Genomic DNA, 21,769 nt, shown 5'->3' on the forward strand with positions numbered 1-21,769 from the left:
ATCTCTGGTGTTAGTTGTTATAGTTGTCTCTGGTTGGAGCCTGTTCCTCCTGTGATTCTGTTAGCCTCTGTCAGCAATCCTGGGAGTCCAGCTCTCTCCTGAGTCTCAGTGGTCAGAGTACTCTCTACAGGCAAGGTCTCCTCTTGCAGGGAAGGCGCACAGAGGTCTGGCGTTCAGACCTGCTTCCTGACCGAAGATGAAGGCCCAAAACAGGGCCTGTCCCAGAAGATGTGTTGCTTCCATAGTCAGCTCGCTGACCTGTGAAGACTGGTCTCCAAGGGACCCAGGACACAAGAAGGCTCCCTCACCTGATTCCTTGTATTTCATTACTACCAGAGATCTGCAGAATGAAGGAAAAAAAAAAAAAGAAAGAAAAACTTAAGGATTCTTTGGAAACTCTGATAGATGGTGTTTTGCTGGGGTAAGCACATTAAAGACTGTTTAACTGAAGCAGACATAGGAGAGAGGCTGTTCTGCTAAAGCAAGCACATGGAAGGACATGGGATGAAGGACTCTTTGCTACTGACACGCATGTACTGGTCCACCTTACATTGTGTAGTTGAGCTGCACTTGTTGGGACTCCATAGAGAGAAATGCTCCAAAAAACTTCTGGAGAAGTTTCTTGCTACTTCCTCTGACTTAGATTGACTAGCAGAGTGATGTCAGCTAAGACAGATAGATGCATGTGCTAAGGCAAGACACATGGCAGACACGTGCGATAAATCAGACTGACTGGACAGTGAGTCTCACTTCTTCACTGATCTTTACTACCATGAAAGCACAGATAAAAACTTCTCCTGGCATTCCTACAGGTCCCTTCTGCTGACTTGAGCTGAGGCTGATGCCTGGCTGTCTCTGCTAGGTCATGACACCCCTATTGCTATCCTGTTTCTACTGAAATGGACTGCTGGTATATCTGTGAAGTGTTTGCAAGGGATTGAGTTGCTTCTGCTGACCTGTGAACTGAACTGCTGATTTCCAGACCACACAGATGGGAGTTGCTCCAAAGAACCTTTCTAAGCAGGTCCACTTTCGTGGTATTCCTTCTTTTCCTCTACCTCTGGTAGGTGATGGGGTAAAAGAGAGGCTAAAGCATTTAAGAATCATAATTAAAAATAGGTTTAAAAAATTAAAGTTACAAACATCACTCAAGAAACCAGTAGAAACTTTACAAAAGGCCTCACCCAATGCAAGAACAACAGCTTGTGGCTGAAAAGTTTATTTACCACATAGCATCTATCCTATGATCTCCATTTAGCACATAGGTAAACACAGAGACACTGGGGGCTTTGATGTTCACCTTCATAAGTGGTGACACATGGAGAAGGGCAGAGGTGGGAAAAGAAAGAGATGGGGTTTTCAGGATCTTCTGGCTTTCCTGATCAGATCCTATTATGCAAGCCTACACTGAACAAAACTGGAAAATCTGGATGAAATAGAAAATTTCTTAGACAGATACCAGGTACCAAAGTTAAATCAGGATCAGAATAACGATTGAAACAGTCCCATATCCCCTAAAGAAATAGAAACAGTCATTAATAGTCTCCCAACCAAAGAAAGCATAGGACCAGATGGGTTTAGTGTAGAGTTCTATCAGACCTTCAAAGAAGACCTAATAACAATATTCCTCAAATTATTCTACAAAATAGAAACAGAAAGTACTCTACCCAATTCATTCTATGAAGCCACAATTACTCTAATACCTAAACCACACAAAGATCCAACAAAGAAAGAGAACTTCAGACCAATTTCCCTTATGAGTATCAATGCAAAAATACTTAATAAAATTCGAGCAAACCGAATCCAAGAACACATCAAAATGATCATCCATCATAATGATGATGAATTAGGCTTCATCCCAGGGATGCAGGGATGGTTCAGTATACAGAAATCCACCAATGTAATCCACTAAATAAAGAAACTCAAAGACAAAATACACATGATCATCTCGTTAGATGCTGAGAAAGCATTTGACAAAATCCAACACCCATTCATAATAAAACTCTTGGAAAGATCAGAAATTCAAGGCCCATACCTAAACATAATAAAAGCAATCTACAACAAACCAGTAGCCAACATCAAACTAAATGGAGAGAAACTCAAAGCAATCAGGGAATAGACAAGGCTGCCCACTTTCTCCCTACCTACTCAATATAGTACTTGAAGTACCAGCCAGAGCAAATATATATGTGTGTGTGTGTATAATATATATACATATATATATATATATGAGATCAAGGGGATACAATTTGGAAAGGAAGAAGTCAAAAGATCACAATTTGCAGATGCAATGCTAGTGACCTCAAAAATTCCACCAGAGAACTCGTAAACCTGATAACATCAGTGAAGTAACTGGATATAAATTAACTCAAATTAGTGGCCTTTCTCTACACAAAAGATAAACAGGCTGAGAAAGAAATTCAGGAAACAACACCCTTCACAAATAATATGAAATACCTTGGTGTGACTCTAACTAAGGAAGTGAAAGATCTGTATGATAAGAACATCATGTTCCTGAAGAAAGAAATCAAAGAAGATATCAGAAGATAGAAAGATCTCCCATGCCCATGGATTGCCAGGATTAATAAAGTAAAAATGGTTATCTTGCCAAAAGCAATTTACAGATTTAAAGCAATCCCCATCAAAATTCCAACTCAACACTTCACAGAGTCAGAAAGGGCAATTTGCAAAGTCATCTTTAATAACAAAAACTATTCTCAGCAATACAAGAACCTCTGGTGGAAGCACCATGTGTGACCTCAAGCTGTACTACAGAGCAATTGTGATAAAAACTGCATGGTACTGGTACAATGACAGACAGGTAGATCAATGGAATAGAACAGAAGACCTACAAATGAACCCACACACCTATGGTCACTTGATCTTTGACAAAGGAGCTAAAACCATCCAGTGAAAAAAGATAGCATTTTTCTTTTTTTTCTATTTCTTTTTAAAAAAGATTATATATATTTTTATTTATATGAGCACACTGTAGCTGTCTTCAGACACACCAGCATCAGATCCCATTATAGATGGTTTTGATCTACCAAGTAGTTGCTGGGATTTGAACTCAGGGCCTCAGGGAAAGCAATCAGTGTTCTTAACTGCTGAGCTTTCTCTCCAGCCCAGAGCATTTTTCAACAAATGGTGTTGGCTAAACTGGTGTTTAGCATGTAGAATAATGTGAATTGATCCATTCTTATTTCCTTGTACAAAGCTGAAGTCTAAGTAGATCAAGGACCTCTACATAAAACCAGAGACACTGAAACTTAAAGAGGAGAAAGTGGGGGAAGATCCTTGTACAGATGGGCACAGGAGAAAAATTCCTGAACCATTGGCTTGTGCTATAAGATCAAGAATTGACAAGTGGGACCTCATAAAATTTCAAAGCTTCTGTAAGGCAAAGGACACTGTCAATAAGACAAAAAGGCAACCAACAAATTGGGAAAAGGGTTTTACTCATTCTAAATCCAATAGATTGCTGATATCCAATATATACAAAGAACTCAAGAAGTTAGACTCCAGAAAACCAAATAACCCATTTAAAAATGGGGTAGTGAGCTAAACAAAGAATTCTCAACTGAGGAATACACCATGGACCAGAAGCACCAAAAAAGAAAAAAAAAAAAGACAGAAGATGCTAGTGAGGATGTGGAGAAAGAGGAATACTCCTTTGCTGGTGGGATTGCAAGCTGGTACAACCACTCTGGAAATCACTTTGGTGGTTCCTTAGAAAATTGGACTTAGTATTACTGGAGGGTCCAGCAATATCACTCCTGGGCATATACCCAGAAGATGTTCCAACTGGTAATAAGGGCACATGCTCCACTATGTTCATAGCAGCCTTAATTATAATAGCCAGAAGCAGGAAAGAATCCAGATGTCCCTCAACAGAAGAATGGATACAGAAAATGTGGTACATTGACACAATGGAGTACTATGCAGCTATTAAAAACAATAAATTTATGAAACTTTTAGACTAATGGATTTATCGGAGGAAACCATCCTGAGTGAGGTAACCCAATCACAAAAGAACACAAATGATATGCACACACTTATAAGTGGATATTAGCCCAGAAGTTCAGAATACCCTAGATACTATTCTCAAAACACATGAAACTCAAGAAGAAGGAAGACCAAAGTGTGGATACTTCATTCATTCTTGGGGTGGGGGTGGGGGACAAAATACCCATGGAAGGATTTACAGAGACAAAGTTCAGGGGCAGAGACTAAAGGAATGACCATCCAGAGACTGTCCCACCTGGGGATCCATCCCATATACAACCACCAATCCCAGACACTATTGTGGATGCCAACAAGAGCTTGCTGACAGGCGCATGAGATAGCTGTCTCCTGAAAGGCTCTGCCAGTGCCTGACAAATACAGAAGTGGATGTTCACAGCTATTCATTGAACAGAGCACAGGGTCCCCAATGAAGGAGTTTGAGAAAGTACCCAAGGAGCTGAAGAGTTTGCAGCCCCATAGGTAGAACCACAATATGAACTAACCAGTACCCCCAGAGCTCCCTGTGACTAACTCACCAACCAGAGAAAATACATGGTTGGACTCATGGCTCTTGATGCATATGTAGCAGAGGATGGCCTAGTCGGTCATCAATGGGAGGAGAGGCCCTTGGTCCTGTGAATGTTCTATGCCCAGTATAGAGGAATGCCATTGCCAGGAAGCAGGAGTGTGTTGGTTGTTGAGCAGGAGAGAGGGGAGGAGATAGGGATTTTTCAGAGGGGAAACTAGAAAAGGGGATAACATTTGAAACAAAGAAAATGTCTAAAAAAATAAAATTAAAAGTCTACATTGGCATATTTTTAAAAGAATATCATTGGTGTTTTAAACTATATTATCTAATATTAAGATAGGTTTTTGGTGTTACTTTTAACTGAAATTATATATATATATAATTATATATATAATATATAATACTTTATTTCATACTAAATACTATTATTAAATAAAATTAATATAAATATTTAATATTAAAATATAAAATATTACATATTTATCTTGTTTTTGTTTTTTTTTTTATATCCTGAACACAGTTTCACATCCTCTTTCTTCTCTTAGTCCTTTCCCACATCTCCTCTCTTCTTACCCACTTCCAAATTCTTCCATGCTCTTCAGGAAAGGGCAGGCCTCCCATGGATATGGATATCAGGTTTCAGTGTTACTAGGTACCTCTTATTGAGGGTGGAAGAGGCAGTCCAGTAGGAGGAAACAGTTCCAAAAGCAGCCCAAAAAAATCAGAGGCATTCCCTGGTCTAACTGTTAGGACTCCCACAAGAAGATCAAGCCACACAACTGTAAAATATATACAGAGGGCCTAGGTCAGTCCCATGTACACTTCTTAAGTCTCTGTGAGTTCCAATGGACCCAGGTTTGTTGCATCTCTAAGTTTTCTTATGGTGTCCTTGACTCCTCTGACTCCTACAATCCTTCTTTCCATTCTTTGAAGGATTCCATAAGCTCTGCCAAATGTTTGCCTGTGGTCCCCTGAATGTCCCCTGTGGTTCTATCAGTTACTGGGTGAAGCTTCTCTGATTAACTCTTGACCTACGTACCAATCTATGAGTATACAGGAATATATCAGGAATCATTTTCTATCCTAGGTCTCTTGGCATCTAGGCAGTGTCAGGGGTAGCCTCCCTCTCATAAGGTGGGTATGTAGCTGGATGACTCATTGGTTGGCCACTCTCACATTTGCTCTTTTATTTTTAGCCTAGTTTATCTACCTCAAGACACAACTGTACCATTCCTGGGCATATATCCAAAGGATGCTCCACCATACCACAAGGACAAGTCTTTCCCATGTTAACTGGTGCTTTATTCATTACAGATAGCCATAAATAGGCTATTTGAAAGACAGGCAAATTGGTTTTAAGGAAAGTAGTTGCTGATGTTTATCTACACTGTTTATTTCTTTAGGATTTTCCTGAGTTAATTTGTGAACCAGAACTTATGTTCTGCCGTAGCAAAAAGCTAATTTAAGTCTTCACCCTACCACTCAACTTATACATGTTATCAAAATATTTGTTTTTCTTCAAGATAGAAAAAAGGGAGCAATGTAGATTTAATGTGCTCTTAATGCAGTAGTACATATTACATGTACACTCGAAGATAACCTGAATATTATTTTAACATTATTTAGTTATATGTCTTAGTCAGGGTTTCTATTCCTGCATAAACATCATGACCAAGAAGCACTTGGGGAGGAAAGGGTTTATTCAGCTTACTCTTCCACATTGCTGTTCATCACCAAAGGAAGTCAGGACTGGAACTCAAACAGGTCAGGAAGCAGGAGCTGATGCAGAGGCCATGGAGGGATGTTCTTTACTGGCTTGCTTCCCCTGGCTTGCTCAGTCTGCTCTCTTATAGAACCCAAGACTACCAGCCCAGAAATGGTCCCACCCACATGGGGCCTTTCCCCCTTGATCACTAATTGAGAGAATGCCTTACAGTTGGATCTCATGGAGGCATTTCCTCAACTGAAGCTCCTTTCTTTGTGATAACTCCAGCTGTGTCAAGTTGACACAAAACTAGCCAGTACACTATATATAAATACTCAAATTATATTTAGGTTAAAAAATAGTTTAATAGTTATAATTTAAAATTTTGAAACTAATTCCCACAGGAATCTACATTACACACATAGAAGAATATTTTAAAATCTTATACTAGAGTTAGAAAATTGCTTAATGGGTTAGAATACTTGCCCATAGAGATCAAAACCTGAAATCTATGCTAACATCCCACAAGCTGGTATGAGAAACCTGACTCCTGAGAACTGCTCAGGTATGACATATGCCAAGAACACACACTGTCCACTCAATAAAACTAAGAAAGTGCTAATCCATAAAACATGAATAGAAGTGTTTCATATGAGTATTTTAATTATGAAAATAAAGATTGCACATAGATGCTTTAATATTCTTTTTCTCTTCTGAAATTGTAGCATAGCTGCATCTTATGAAATCTCCAAAAAAAAAAAAAAAAATAGACTGATGTCCTTAGAACTCAGAACTTCACAGATTCTCCAGTCCTACAGATTTAAACCAAAAAGAGTCAGTACATTTCACATAAAACTAGCTTATGGATTTTTCATACTGCATGTTCAATTTAAAGAATCTGAGTACAATGGATATTTCATACCTTACACTTCCTTCTGTGTGCCATAGGTATTAATGGAGCTACCCTTCCATGCAAGGACACACTTTCATGGAAGAGTGTCAGTTCTCCCAGAGAAGGAAACAGCAGGGAAAACTGGCTTATGCATTTTGCTATAGAAAATAAGTTTTTCTATGACTTGAAAATATAACAAAACTGTGAATAATATATGAGAAATTAAAATTTCTTTAGAGGAATTTTTTTTAACTCAATGGAAATTCCGTACAATGATCAAAACCTATTCTCGTGTTGCAAATGTTTCTTCACAAGAAATACTTATGATTAAATATAACCTGTGATTAAATGTAAATATAAGAATATAAGGAAAATGAACAATTGACTAATGTTATTGGGTATTGTTAATAAAATCCAGGTGATAGTAAAAGGTAGAGAGAGATATGTGAATCTCATATCTTCTATAGTACAAAACAGCAAAAAACGGGTAGTGAAAATTTTCTGGAGTAATCAATGTCAAATCATCAGTGAATATACTTTTGACTCTAAAAAGCTAAAATAATGTGACTTGAAATTTTTTATGCAAATTTAAGTTAAACTTCATGATATGTTCTATAGTGAAATATCTAATTTATAGGATTATTAAGAACCAATTATCTATACTCCAAATAAAGTTACCAAAAGTAGACCATAGGTGCTAGAAAGCTGGCTCATCAGGTAAAGGCTCTATCCATCAGGACTGATGACCTTTCAATAGTCTTTTCCATTCCCCACACATGCCATAGCACACACCTGGAATTTTATGTGTCCATGCACACATGCACACAGAAGTAAATAAAATATATAAAAGAAATTTTATATTTTAAAAATTGATTGAGTCCCATGCTCAAGAAGAGTATGGTCCAATACCCAAGCATACATAGGTATCACTAACTGCAAATGTTTCAATATATATCTACATACACATACATGTGCACACACAGACATACACACAAACACAGAAACACATACATAAACACATACAGAGACACACAAAGACACAGAAACATATACACATACACTGCATGAAAAGTTTAGAATGGTATATGTTGAGAAGACATGAAAGGAGTTGAAGAAGATGAATGAATATGATAATATTTTATTTTATATGTGTGTAATCTATTTCAAATCATCAAATTTCACATTTTCATCTCAAATTCTAGTTTCAAATATCTTTCTACTAAGATTATCTGTGTTTTCTCTGTTCCCCAAGATCCAATTTTCCAATCTCATCTGAGCTTAGCAGCAGAAAACATTTTAACTCTTTCTGACCCCTTGGGGCTATGTCCTGTGGATTCCACAGATCTTCTTGTAACCCCACCCCCAACCTGTTCTCATTGCTTTATCCTAGTTCCCAACTCCTTTGCCTACCCAAATGTCACTCCTGAGAAAATGAGCTTGGCCATCTGCAGATCTTCCCTTCTCCCTCTGTACCCCCAGATCCAATCCCCTCTCCCCCCCTGTTCTGTAGCAGAATAGCTGTGGGAGCCTTCCCTGTATATCCCAGACATATTTCCATTCTAACTTCCCTCCCCCATAAAGTGCTTTGTCCCAGTTCCAGACAGAAGCATGTATTCCCTACTATTCCAAGGACTGCTCTTGCCAGGGCAACAAGTAGGTAAATGTGGATCATTTATAAGTCTCCTTGTACTCCTCCAGACCTGATTCCCTAGTCATCCTCATCTCTTTATCAGAAAACCTGCTTCAGCTTCTGGTTCCTTTCGGCTCATCCCCAACAGGTCACCAAGGTTCTCTCTTCCAACCTTTCTTCCCCCAACTCACCTCAGTATTCCATTGTCTAACCCTACGATGCATTCCCTGTAAACTGACCAGTTTTTCAGGTCACAGAAACAGTAAACAAAATAAAGACCTTCATCACTCCCTCCTATACTTTAAATCTAATCCCCCTGTCTTGTCATCATCTCTGCAACTGAACACCTGTGGCAGCATTCCTTCCCACTCTGCACAAATCACCTTTGGATTCCACAAATCCTTTGTCCTCTCTTCTTGAGTATTCTAGTCCCCAAATCCAGCTGGCTCTCCCTCCTGACCCACAGACCACTCCTGCCAAGAAATCAGAGAGGCAATCTGTAAGTCTGTCCTCTTTGAGCTCACCCTCCTCTCTCATCCTCAGAAGCTCTGTGGTTACCTCTCTTCACTGCATTCTCCCATTTGACAGAGACAAAATAAACACCTGGTTAAACACTCTATACTTTTTCCTCCCATGTGAATCCTGTGAGACACCTAGTCTATCCCCATTGTTAAGTGCCACCTCTCAAAACATGCAGAAACCTATTTTCTCTGGAACCTTCAATAGCTATAACTATCCGGTTCAAAGATAATTTCCTACCAGGTAACACACAGATAATACATGCTCTGAGACTCCAAAGCAGAAAAAGAAACCAAAGAACAAAACCCCAATCAGTGAAAACAAAACTAAGACTCAGCAACTAGGCATATATTCATCCCAATTCATAATGTCTATATACCAGCATGAGAACATAAACAATAATAGCCAAAGTAATACGTTTTCACTGGAGGCCATCTATCCTATCACAAATACCCCAACATACCTGAAGCACAAGAAATGACCTTAAAACAACCCGATGAATATTACAGAGATCCATAAACAGGAAGTGAATAAGTCCTTTAGAGAAATCCAGGAAAATGTAAACAATAGAAAGAATTGCATAAACCTGTTCAAGAACAGGAACTGGAAATAGAATCAATAAAAGAAAAACACAAACTGTGGGTATTATAGAAATGAAAACTTAAGCACTTCAAAAAGAAATTACAGAGGCAACCTTTGCCAACATATTAAAAGAGATAGAAAAGAATGTTTCTGGTGTTGGTGATCTAATAAAAGAAATTGATATAATAGCCAAAGAAAATGATGAATATAAAACAACTCTTGGCACAAAGCATCCAAAAAATCTAGGATGGTACAAAAGATGAAACCCAAGAACAGGAATAGAGGAGGGGAAGAACAAATACAGCCTACGGCCCAGAAAACATTTGCAACAATATCTTAGAAGTAAGTTTACTTAATCTAAGGAAGAAGGTTCTTATAAGTGTACTAGATGCAAACAGACTCCAAATAGACAGAACTAGAAAGAAAATTCTGTTTGGAACACGATTTAAAAAAAAAAAAAGTGGGGCAGATGGGTAGGGAAAAAATGGAAGTCTACCTGGTACTCATCATACAGAACAACAAAGAATACTAATAGCTGGATGGGAAGGACCAAGTAACATATAAAAACAGACCTATTAGAATTACACCTTAATTCAGAATGGAAACACTAAAAGTTAAAAGGGCTTGGACCAATTACTGCAAAACTATAAAAGACCATGGATGTGAGCTGATACTACTATACACATCAAAATTTTCAATCACAATAGAGGAAATAAGATATTGCATGGTAACACCAAATTTAAAGAGCTGTCTCCAAATCCAGCACAATAGACAGTGCTGGTAGGAAAAGTCCAACCTAAGTAGGCTAACTACACCATGAAAGTACAGAGATAAAAAAATCACAGAATCATTGTTTGCAGATGATACATAAGCAACCCTTAAAATTCAACTGTAAACACCACCTTATAAACACTTTGAGCAAAGTAGATAGATACTAAATTAACTCAGTAACCCTCCTATATTCAAATGACAAACTAACTTAGAATGAAACTGAGAAACAATTCCTTTCATAATAGCCTTAAATAATATAAAGTATCCTGGGAGTAACTTTAATCAAACAAACAAAAGACGTGCTTGATAAAAACCTAAAATCTTTGAAGACATAAATTGGAAGAAGATATCAGGAAATTAAAAGATCTCCCATGCTCATGGATAAGTAGGATTCAGAAAGTAAAAATACCTATCCTACTAAAAGCAAAATACAGATTCACTGAAATATGCAAAACATTCTAACACAAATTTTGAATGACAATTCTAAGATTCACAAAGAAATTTTCTCCACCTCCCCCTCTCTTCCTCATTCCCTATCTATCTGTAACACACACAACTCTAAGAATTAAAAGGAATTAAACATATTAAGCATCACAATTTCAACTTTTACTATAGATCCTTAGGAATTAAAACCAAATGACATTGGCATAAAAGCAGAAAAGCTGCTCAATGGAATAAAACTGAAGACACAGACATAAATTCACACTTTTATAGAACCTGCTTTTTGATAAAGAAGCAAGAAACACACATTAAAAAGAAGAGAGCATCTTTAACAATTAGTGTTGCTCAAGCTGGATGTCTGCATATAGAAGATATGCAAATTGATTCATATTAGTCACTATGTACACAACTCAATTCCAAGATGGATGAAAGATGTTTAAGTTAAAACATAAAACCATATATACTGCACCTGATAATTGAGGGAGGGAAGTCAGGAATAGCCTTGAACTTACTGGCCCAAGTGAAGACTTCCCGAACAGAACACAGATAACCTGGGTGCTAAGATCAACCATTAATGAATAGGATCTCATGAAACTGAAATTTTATAAAAAGCAAAGGAAACCATCAGTTGGATAATTGACAGCCTAGAGAATGGGAAAAGATTTTTACCAACTTCACATCCTATAGAGGAATAATATTCAAAATGTATAAATAATTCTAGAAACTATCAAAAAACCAAATGAACTTATGGAGTACAGATATAAACTGAGAACTCTCTATAGAGGAAAGTCAAATGGCTAGGAAACACTTAAAGAAATATTCACCATCTTTGGCCTTAAAGAAATGCTAATCAAAATGACTTTGATATTCCATTGTAAAACTATAAGAATATGACAATACAATAACAAAAGTGACAGATCATGCTGGCAATGATGTGGAATAAGGGAAACACTCCTCCATTGAGGGCAGGAGTACAAACCTCTACAGCCATTATGAAAAACAAAATGGTTGTTTCTTTGAAAGTTGGAAATCAATATACCTCAAGATTCAGCTATAGCATAGCATAGATCAAGAAGAGGTGTCATCCTACCACATGGACAGTTACTCAGCCACATTTATTACAACATTATTTATAATAGCCAGAAACTGGAGAGAACCTATATACTTCTCAACTGAAGAATGGTGTCTTAGTCAGGGTTTCTATTCCTGCATAAACATCATGCCCAAGAAGCAAGTTGGGGAGAAAAGGTTTTATTTAGCTTACTCTTCCACATTGGTGTTCATCACCAAAGGAAGTCAGGACTGGAACTCAAACAGGTCAGGAAGCAGAAGCTGATGCAGAGGTCAAGGAGGGATGTTCTTTACTGGCTTGCTTCCCCTGGCTTGCTCAGCCTGCTCTCTCCAAGACTACCAGCTCAGAGATGACACCACCCACAAGGGGCCTTTACCCTTTGATCACTAATTGAGAAAATGCCTTACAGCTGAATATCATGGAGGCATTTCCCCAACTGAAGCTCCTTTCTTTGTGATAACTCCAGCCTGTGTCAAGTTGACACACAAAATTAGTAAGTACAAATTGATAAAGAAAATCTGTTAACTTTACACAATGTATGATCCAACTGTTAAAAAAAATCTTGGAGACAGTGTGGAGAAGGAATAGGATGAGGAACTGTGGGAAGGAAGATTGGGAGGGGAGCAGAGACTGGAATGTGAAAAATTAAAAATAATAAAAATGTACCACAATTTCTGTATCCATTTCTCTGTTGAGGGACATCTGGGTTCTTTCCAGCTTCTGGCTATTATAAATAAGGCTGCTATGAACATAGTGGAGCATGTGTCATTATTACATGTTGGATCATCTTTGGGCATATTCCCAGGAGAGGTATTGCGGGATCCTCCAGTAGTACTATGTCCAATTTTTTGAGGAACCACCAAACTGATTTCCAGAGTGGTTGTACAAGCTTGCAATCCCACCAACAATGGAGGAGTGTTCCTCTTTCTCCACATCGTCGCCAGCATCTGCTGTCACCTGAGATTTTGATCTTAGTCATTCTGACTTGTGTGAGGTAGAATCTCAGAGTTGTTTTAATTTGCATTTCCCTGAAGACTAAGGATGTTGAATTTTTTTTTTTTTTTAGGTGCTTCACAGCCATTTGGTATTCCTCAGCTGAGAATTCTTTGTTTGTCTCTGCACCCCATTTTTTAAATAGGGTTATTTGGTTTTCTGGAGTCTACCTTCTTGAGTTCTCTGTATATATTGGATATCAGCCCTCTATCAGATTTAGGATTGGTAAAGCCATTTTCCCAATCTGTTGGTTGCCTTTTTGTCTTATTGACAGTGTACTTTACTTCATAGAAGCTTTGCAATTTTATGAGGTCCCATTTGTTAATTCTTGATCTTACAGCACAAGCCATTCACGAATTTTCCCCCTGTGCCCACAATGGAGTACTAGGCAGGTATTGAAAACAATGAATTCATGAAATTCTTAGACAAATGGATGGATGGATCTGGAGGCTATCATCCTGAGTTAGGTAACCGAATAACAAAAGAACACACAGGATATGCATTCACTGATAAATGGATATTAGCCCAGAAGCTCAGAATACCCAAGATACTATTCTCAAAACACACGAAACTCAAGAAGAAGGAAGACCAAAGTGTGGATACTTTCAACCTTCTTAGAAAGGAGGACCAAATAGCCATGAAAGGAGTTACAGAGACAAAGTTCAGAACAGAAACTGAAGGAATGACCATCTAGAGACTGTCCCACTTGGGGATCCATCCCATAAACAACCACAAAACCCAGACACTATTGTGGATGCCAACAAGAGCTTGCTGACAGAAGCCTGATCATAGCTGTCTCTTGAGATGCTCTGCCAGTGCCTGACAAAAAAAGAAGTGGATGCTCACAGCTATCCATTGAACAGAGCACAGGGTCCCCAATGAAGGAGTTTGAGAAAGTACCCAGGTAGCTGAAGAGGTTTGCTGTCCCATAGGTAGAACCACAATATGAACTAACCCTAACCCCCAGAGCTCCCTGGGACTAAATCACCAATCAGAGAAAACACATGGTTGGACTCATGGCTCTAGATGCATATGTAGCAGAGGATGTCCTAGTTAGTCATCAATGGGAGGAGAGGGCCTTGGTCCTGTGAAGGCTCTATGCCCCAGGGTAGGGGAATGCCATTGCCAGGAAGCAGGAATGGGTGGGTTGGTGATCAGGGGCAGTGGGAGGGGATAGGGGATTTTGAAGGGAAACTAGGAAAGGGGATAGCATTTGAAACATAAATAAAGAAAATATCTAATACAAAAATAAGAAGTCAGTAGTTAAAAAAGTAATAATAAATTTTTAAAAATTAAATGGAAAAAGAAATCACATCATGGGTGCTGGAGAGATGTGGTTTAGAACACTCTGAAAATTCTGAATTCAATTCCCATCACCCACTGCAATTTAAAACTGTTTGATGCTTTCCTGTGATGTGCAGATGTACATGAAGACAAAGTACTCATACACATAAAATATATAAATAAATACTTTTTTAATTAAAATAAATACTTTTTTAATACTTTTTTACTTCATGAAATTTGAAGGGCTTTTTGTCTCTTTTTTCCCCTTTAATTGGATATTTTATTTACATTTCAAATGTTACCCTTTCTCCAGTTCTCCCCTATGAAAACCCCTTATCCTGCCCGACTCCCCCTGCCTCTATGAGGGTGCTCCCCACCCATCCACCCACTCCTGCCTTCCAGTCCTCGCATTCCCCTACATTGGGGGCATCGAATCCTCTCAGGCCTCCCACTGATATCCAACAAGGGCATCCTCAGGGTTTTATTATATCTTTTTGTATTTTACTTTGATATGTTTGCTTGTTATGTGCTAGAAGTCTCTTCTAATGAGAGACATTTGGAGGTGAGGGGGTGTAGGAAAAACTAAGAAGAGAGGAGAGAATGGAAACTAATCAGTATATATTCCATGAGAAAAAAATCTATTTCCAAGGGAAAATTATCTACACTAGTTATTTAATAATTCACAAAAGTATACATCATAATATCTTCATTAATCTTAACATAGATTATATTGTTATGCTCATAATAAAAATTGTGGGAGAATATGAGGCATATTTTTAAATTTAACTATTCAATATTATTGCTTAAAATATGAATATGATATTCCATTGACAAAGTGAAAGTATACAATTCTTACCCAATGAAGAAATCATTTAGAAATTAAGCCTTTCTTTCTTTTTGTGCTTTTACATCTTTTACAGTGGTTTTGCTCTCAGTGATTTCTCCATGTACCACAACATCATGTATCTGAATTGCATAAATGTCCAACAAGACTATGATTAATTGGGAACTCATCCCTGAAATTAAAACAAAATAATAGTTGAAGTGTAATTATACCGTATTTAACAAAATTTTTAAATGAAAAATGGGATTTACCTAGAAAAGATATAGTTTACTTCAGAAGGTGTTAATTAATTCATCATTTACAAAATAAAATTAATATTAAACTCTTATGTCAAACTATATATTTTAACATGCTTACACACTTTTTCATATTTATCATGTAGTTCACAGATATAATGTCTAATAAATCCATGAACTATGCTAAATTGCAAGTACATAAATAAATATTTTCAAACTTTAACTATCAATAGGAACTGAAACTTGCTTAAATGTTTATGTAGTGTAATTGTTTGAAATATTGATCACTTTTACTACACATAAAATTATAACTGTTTTATAATTTTCTTTATGTCTTAATTTTAAAAAAGATTACAAGTATTACATAAAATAATTAAACTCCACAAATGAAACACCCTTTAATAATCAAAATGTTGTAGCAAATCAATTCCATTTATCAAATGTTAATAAGTCACTTCAAAAAAGTTAAGAAACTATAATTAATTCTTTTTCATTTATGGACTATGTCATCTGTCCTAAGAAATATAATCTCAAAGACATAATTACCTGTGATAGACAAGTAATATTACCATGAAAATTATAAGTAGTGAATGACTGTAATAAACATTTGAAGGCACAAAGTTTGAGAGAAGAATGAGAAATTATGAAAAATAAACCAGGTAGCTACTTCCAAAAACAGTGGCGTGCTAGTAAAAAAAAATGTCTGACCACAGTGGAAAACATCCAGACAATGCACTATATTTTTCCATGTTTAATAACTAAAGAAATAAGGAATTAACACTGAAAGGAAGGGAAAACTTCATGACCGTGTCATGGAGTACATTTTCCACAGCAGATGGGAGCAAGAGGTGGAAAACCACACTTTTACCCTAGAAGGACCTGTGAGAAAATGGAGCATTCTGTTGTAATCTTACAATGACTGAACTGGAATGATTGCACAGAACAAAATCCAAAGAAATACCAAGAGTTGTGCTTAATATTGAGAGGGCAATATTCAAACAACCAAAGAGTAATGATAGGCAGTGGGCAGCACTTGCTGTTTTTTGTTTGTTTGTTTGTTTGGTTGGTTGGTTGGTTGGTTTTGATTTTTTAATCATTGGAAATATCATTGCATTCTATGTAGCAGTACATACATACAATACAAACTAATATCACAAATGATTGATGAGTAGATGATTACTCCTTTTACATGTGTTTCTGTAAATACAGCATGAAATATTTCTGTATTTTAGCAATCAATTCATTAGAACATTCTGTATATGCTTTTTCCTAGCTAGTTTTTTTTTATATTTTATATATTTACATTCCAAATATTTTCCCCCTTCATGGGCCACCCTCCATGAGTTCTTCACCCCCTATACCCTCCCCTTTGTTTATGAGAGGGTGCCTCCCTCTCCCCCCACCCACTCCCACCTCACTCCACTATCATGCCCCTTCTCAAGTTTCTATAAGATTACATGTATCCTTTCCCACTGAGTCCACACAAGGCAATCCCCTGCTACATATGTAACTAGGGCCATGGACCAGACCATATATGCTCTTGGGTTTGCAGATTAGCCTCTGGGAGCTCTGAGGGGTCCGGGTTAGTTGATATCATTTTTCTTCCTATGGCATTGCAATCCCCTTCAGCTCCTTCAGTCCTTCCCAAAACTCTTCCACAGTGCTCGTCAACCTCAATCCTATGGTTGACTCTAAGTATCTGCATCTGTCTCAGTCAGCTGCTGGTAGAGTACCTCAAAGGACAGCCATGCTAGGCACCTGTCTGCAAGCACAACATGGAATCAGTAATAGTGTTGGGATCTGCCCATGGGATGGATCCCAATTGGAGCCAGTCACTAGATGGCCTTTCTTTCAGTCTCTGCTCCATTTTTGTACTTGCATTTTCTTTAGATAGTAACAATTCTGGCTCAAGAATTTTGAAGATGGGTGGATGGCCCCATTTCTCAAATGGGGACCATGTCTATCTACTGGAGATGGTCCCTCCCTGTTCCATCTTTCCCCTGTTGGGCATTATGATTAAGGTCAACCCCACTGGGTCCTGGGAGCCTCTCACCTCCTTGGTATCTGGAACTTTCTAGAGGTTCCCCTGTGCCCCCATGTCGCACTGCTGTACATTTCAATTCATTCTCTTGACCCTCTGGGTATCCCTCCTGTCTCTCACCATACCTGATCCTGCACCTCCTTTTCCCCTTCCCCTCCCACCAAGTTTTCTCCCTCCCTCTATCTCCCACAATTATTTTGTCCTCCCTTCTAAGTAGTATTGAAGTATCTGCACTTGGGCTTTCCTTTTTGTTAAGTTTCATATGCTCTGTGAGTTGTGTCATGGGTATTCTGAACTTTTTGGCTAATATCCACTTATCAGTGAGTACATACCATGTATGTCATTTTGGGTCTGGTTACCTTCCTCAGAATGAAATGTTCTAGTTCCATCCATTTACCTACAAAATTCATGATGTCCTTGCTTTTAATAGCTAAGTAGTATTTCATAGTGTAAATTAGCCACATTTTCTGTACCCATTCTTTGGTTAAGAGATTATATGAGTTGTTTCCAGCTTCCAGCTATTACAAACTAACACTGGCTGCTATGAATATATTGGAGCATGTGTTCTTGTGATATGGTAGAGTATAGTTGGGTAACCACACAAGATTGTTATATATGGGTCTCCAGGTGAAACTACATCCAGTTTTCTGAGGAAGTGGCAGATTGGTTTCCCAAAGTGGCTGTACCAGTTTGCAATCCCATCAGCAATAGAGCAGTGTTCCTTTTTCTTCACATTCTTTCCAGAATGTGTTGTTGCTTGAGTTTGTGATCTTAGCTATTCTCATTGGTGTAAGGTAGAAGCTCAGGGTCATTTTGATTTGTACTTCCTTGATGAATAAGGATGTTGATCATTTCTTTAAGTGCTTTTCAGCCATTTGAGATTCCACACATCATAATAGTGTCACTCCTTATGAGCCAAGCAGTCAAACACATGAATCTAGGGGGTGATACGTATTCAAACCACTGCACAACTATCAAGGTTTTATTCAAATTTATCTAATATTTAATACTGAAAACCTAAACAAAAACTCATAAGGAAAAACTTAATTTGATTGTATACATGTAAATGAGTTAGCAAACTAAAATTATACCAGTTACTCTTTCTTAAAGCATAACATAAAACATTGGCATACATTTAACATAATAATGAAAATATTTACATAAATTATGTAGTTCATGTGTATAAAATACTTCCTACACAATTATATGCATCTTTAATTATCAAAATACTTATTAATAGTTAATTATTACCTTGGTACAAACAATTGAAAATTAAAAAAAAACCCTATTTACTTAAATTGATGATTCATATCACTTACATATTCCCATAAATTCGTAGACCAATATTTTCTTATCATAGATCCAACAACGTTCTTTCCCTCCACATCTATTAATGTCCCAGTATATACAAGCTATAGCTGACGACATTCGAAACAAGAGTGGTGCAGGGACACATGCTGTAAAAGAGCCAATGATTATTAAGTTCGTCATGAAAAAAAGAGTAATTTCTTCTCAATACACTCACTCACACACACACACACACACACACACACACACACACACACACGATCCTCTAAACACACTATTTAAAATCTATAATAGACTTTTATCACTTTGCTCTGTCTGATGGTGGCCTTTTGGTCTATTGACAGTGACTTTTGCCTTACAGAAGCTTTGCAATTTTATGAGGTCCCATTTGTCAATTCTCGATCTTACAGCACAAGCCATTGCTGTTCTATTCAGGAGTTTTTCCCCTTTGCCCATATCTTCGAGGCTTTTCCCCACTTTCTCCTCTATAAGTTTCAGTGTCTCTGATTTATTGTGGAGTTCCTTGATCCACTTAGACTTGACCTTAGTACAAGGAGATAAGAGTGGATCAATTCACATTCTTCTACATGACAGCATCCAGTTGTGCCAGCACCATTTGTTGAAAATGCTGTCATTTTTCCACTGGATGGTTTTAGCTCCCTTGTCAAAGATCAAGTGATCATAGGGGTGTGGGTTCATTTCTGGGTCTTCAATTCTATTCCTTTGGTCTACCTGTCTGTCCCTATACCAGTACCATGCATTTTTTTTTTTTTTATCAAAATTGCTCTGTATTACAGCTTGAGGTCAGGCATGGTGATTCCACCAGAGATTCTTTTATCATTGAGAAGAGTTTTTGCTATCCTAATTTTTTTGTTATTCTAGATGGATTTGCAAATTGCCCTTTCCAATTTGTTGAAGAATTGAGTTGGAATTTTGATGGGGATTGCATTGAATCTGTAGATTGCTTTTGGCAAGATAGCTATTTTTACTATATTGATCCTGCCAATCCATGAGCATGGGAGATCTTTTCATCTTCTGAAATCTTCTTTGATTTCTTTCTTCAGAAACTTGAAGTTATTATCATACAGATCTTTCACTTCCTTAGTTAGAGTCACACCAAGGTATTTTATATTATTATCACTTTGCTCAATACCACTGGCACTGACTATTCTGATCCTTAAATGTATACCAATATTAGTGGTTTGTAATGATTTTAGAATTCTGTCCATGGTGCTTTTTTCACTAGATATCCTAAAGTAGTTTTGGAATTTTGTCATAATATTTAGAAATATTTCAAACAAAGTAACTAAACTACATGAGTATGTGACTCCCACTATCTTTAAGGATATAACTAGGAAAAGTTTAGTGACAGAAAATGACTTCATACTATTATGTGATTGCATTCTCTTGTCTATGTTTCTATAGAATCCTTCTCTTATCCTGAGGGAATATATTCCATGGTTCTCTAGTGGGTGTGTGAATCTGTATGTGTTACTAACCTGTATACAAATACACAAGCATGTGCACCAGCATACACACACACACACACACACACACACACACACACACACACACAAAACTTTTAGTTTGATATACTGCTATCAATTAAATTTAAACAGATTTCTACCCATATCTTTTAATTTAATTAGCTTAAAAGCTAGTGAGGCTTTATAGATCATCTCTTATTCTAAATTTTGATTTACCTTTCCATTATTGCTCCTCTTATTCATCTCATCCCCATCCTCTTAAAACCACAGCATCCAGTATTTCCCTCTGTGGTTTCATATCACATGAGTTTTATCATTCCCTTTTCTATACTTTTACTCACACTGCAAGATCTTTGTTGCCCATGTAACTTCTCCACGAAGACTTCATTCTCTCTAAGGCTTCCCATGGCCTTTCTTTTGCTGCTCAATTATTCACTCCTTGCCCAAACGCTTTTGTTCCCTACATTCTCCGTCTCTACTTTTATCTCATCTATATTATGCCATCCCTCCTCCCCAAATGCACCCTATCAAGCAATGGGACATTTCTAGTTTCAATGTGTACTTTGGATTAAACCTACAAATGATCAGAAGCTAGGATCCACATATGAAAAGGACCATTTAGAACTATATCATTGGAAAAGAGTGACCTCACTCAATGTAATTTCTTTTGGTTATATCCACTTGCCTGCAAATATTTCAATGCCATATTTTCTTTACTGATAAGTAGTGTTTCATTATGTATATGTATGCATTATTATGATCCATTCATTAGCTGATGACCATCTAAGTTGCCTTCATTCCTAGCACAAATGTGCTAGTATCTATGTAATAAGATAGCAATTCCTTTGGTTATATTCCCAGGAATGGTACAACAGGGTCATGTTGTAAGAATAATTTCAGAGTTTTAACAGAAGTACCCTGCATTAGTTAAAAAATAATTAAATGAAAATCTTAGTGTCTAACACAGATTTTGTGTTGTTTGTTAGTCAGGGAATCTCTAGAAGCATCCGAATCAACACAGTCTGATGCCATTAATCATGGTATCACTACAGCTAGATGATAAGACCCTATTACTGAAAATACCACACACTCTGGTTACAGATCAGGAGAAAACAAACCTGAAATCTCCCTGCTGACAAGACGTATGGAATTAATTTGAACATATCGATGTTTTCTAGAGTCTATCAGTCCAACTTGTTGTGATGATGAGGATACTTCAGCTGCAAATGTAAGGCTCCAGATAACACAATATGACAGATCCATATTTTGTTGAACTGGATGGCTTTTATTTTACATAATTTCTCTCTGTATTTAAGTAGGTCCTAATTATTTCAGAGCAATCTCATAGTCACTTTGGTATCATTTTAAATTATTATTTACTTTTACATGTAAATAAAGATGCAATTTACATATTAGAAACGAACAATTTG

At 37.2% G+C, this 21,769-nt stretch overlaps 1 protein-coding gene across 1 annotated transcript in view; it reads right to left on the bottom strand.

The window, feature by feature from the left end:
- Window positions 1-6,917: 6,917 nt before the first annotated feature.
- LOC110294998 (solute carrier organic anion transporter family member 6C1) overlaps window positions 6,918-21,769 on the bottom strand; it is an 81,123-nt gene continuing 66,271 nt past the window's right edge. Inside the window, exons 12-14 of the mRNA XM_021163439.2 lie at window positions 18,864-19,001; window positions 15,280-15,439; window positions 6,918-7,051 (exon numbers count right to left, since the gene is read on the bottom strand). Coding sequence (XP_021019098.1) covers window positions 15,303-15,439; window positions 18,864-19,001 — 275 coding nt within the window. The 3' untranslated portion in view covers window positions 6,918-7,051; window positions 15,280-15,302. The remainder of the gene's footprint in view (window positions 7,052-15,279; window positions 15,440-18,863; window positions 19,002-21,769) is intronic.

The sequence above is a fragment of the Mus caroli genome, unplaced genomic scaffold (genome assembly GCF_978045245.1).
Source record: "Mus caroli unplaced genomic scaffold, Mus_caroli_1 scaffold_1, whole genome shotgun sequence".
NCBI classification, from domain to species: Eukaryota; Metazoa; Chordata; class Mammalia; order Rodentia; family Muridae; genus Mus; species Mus caroli.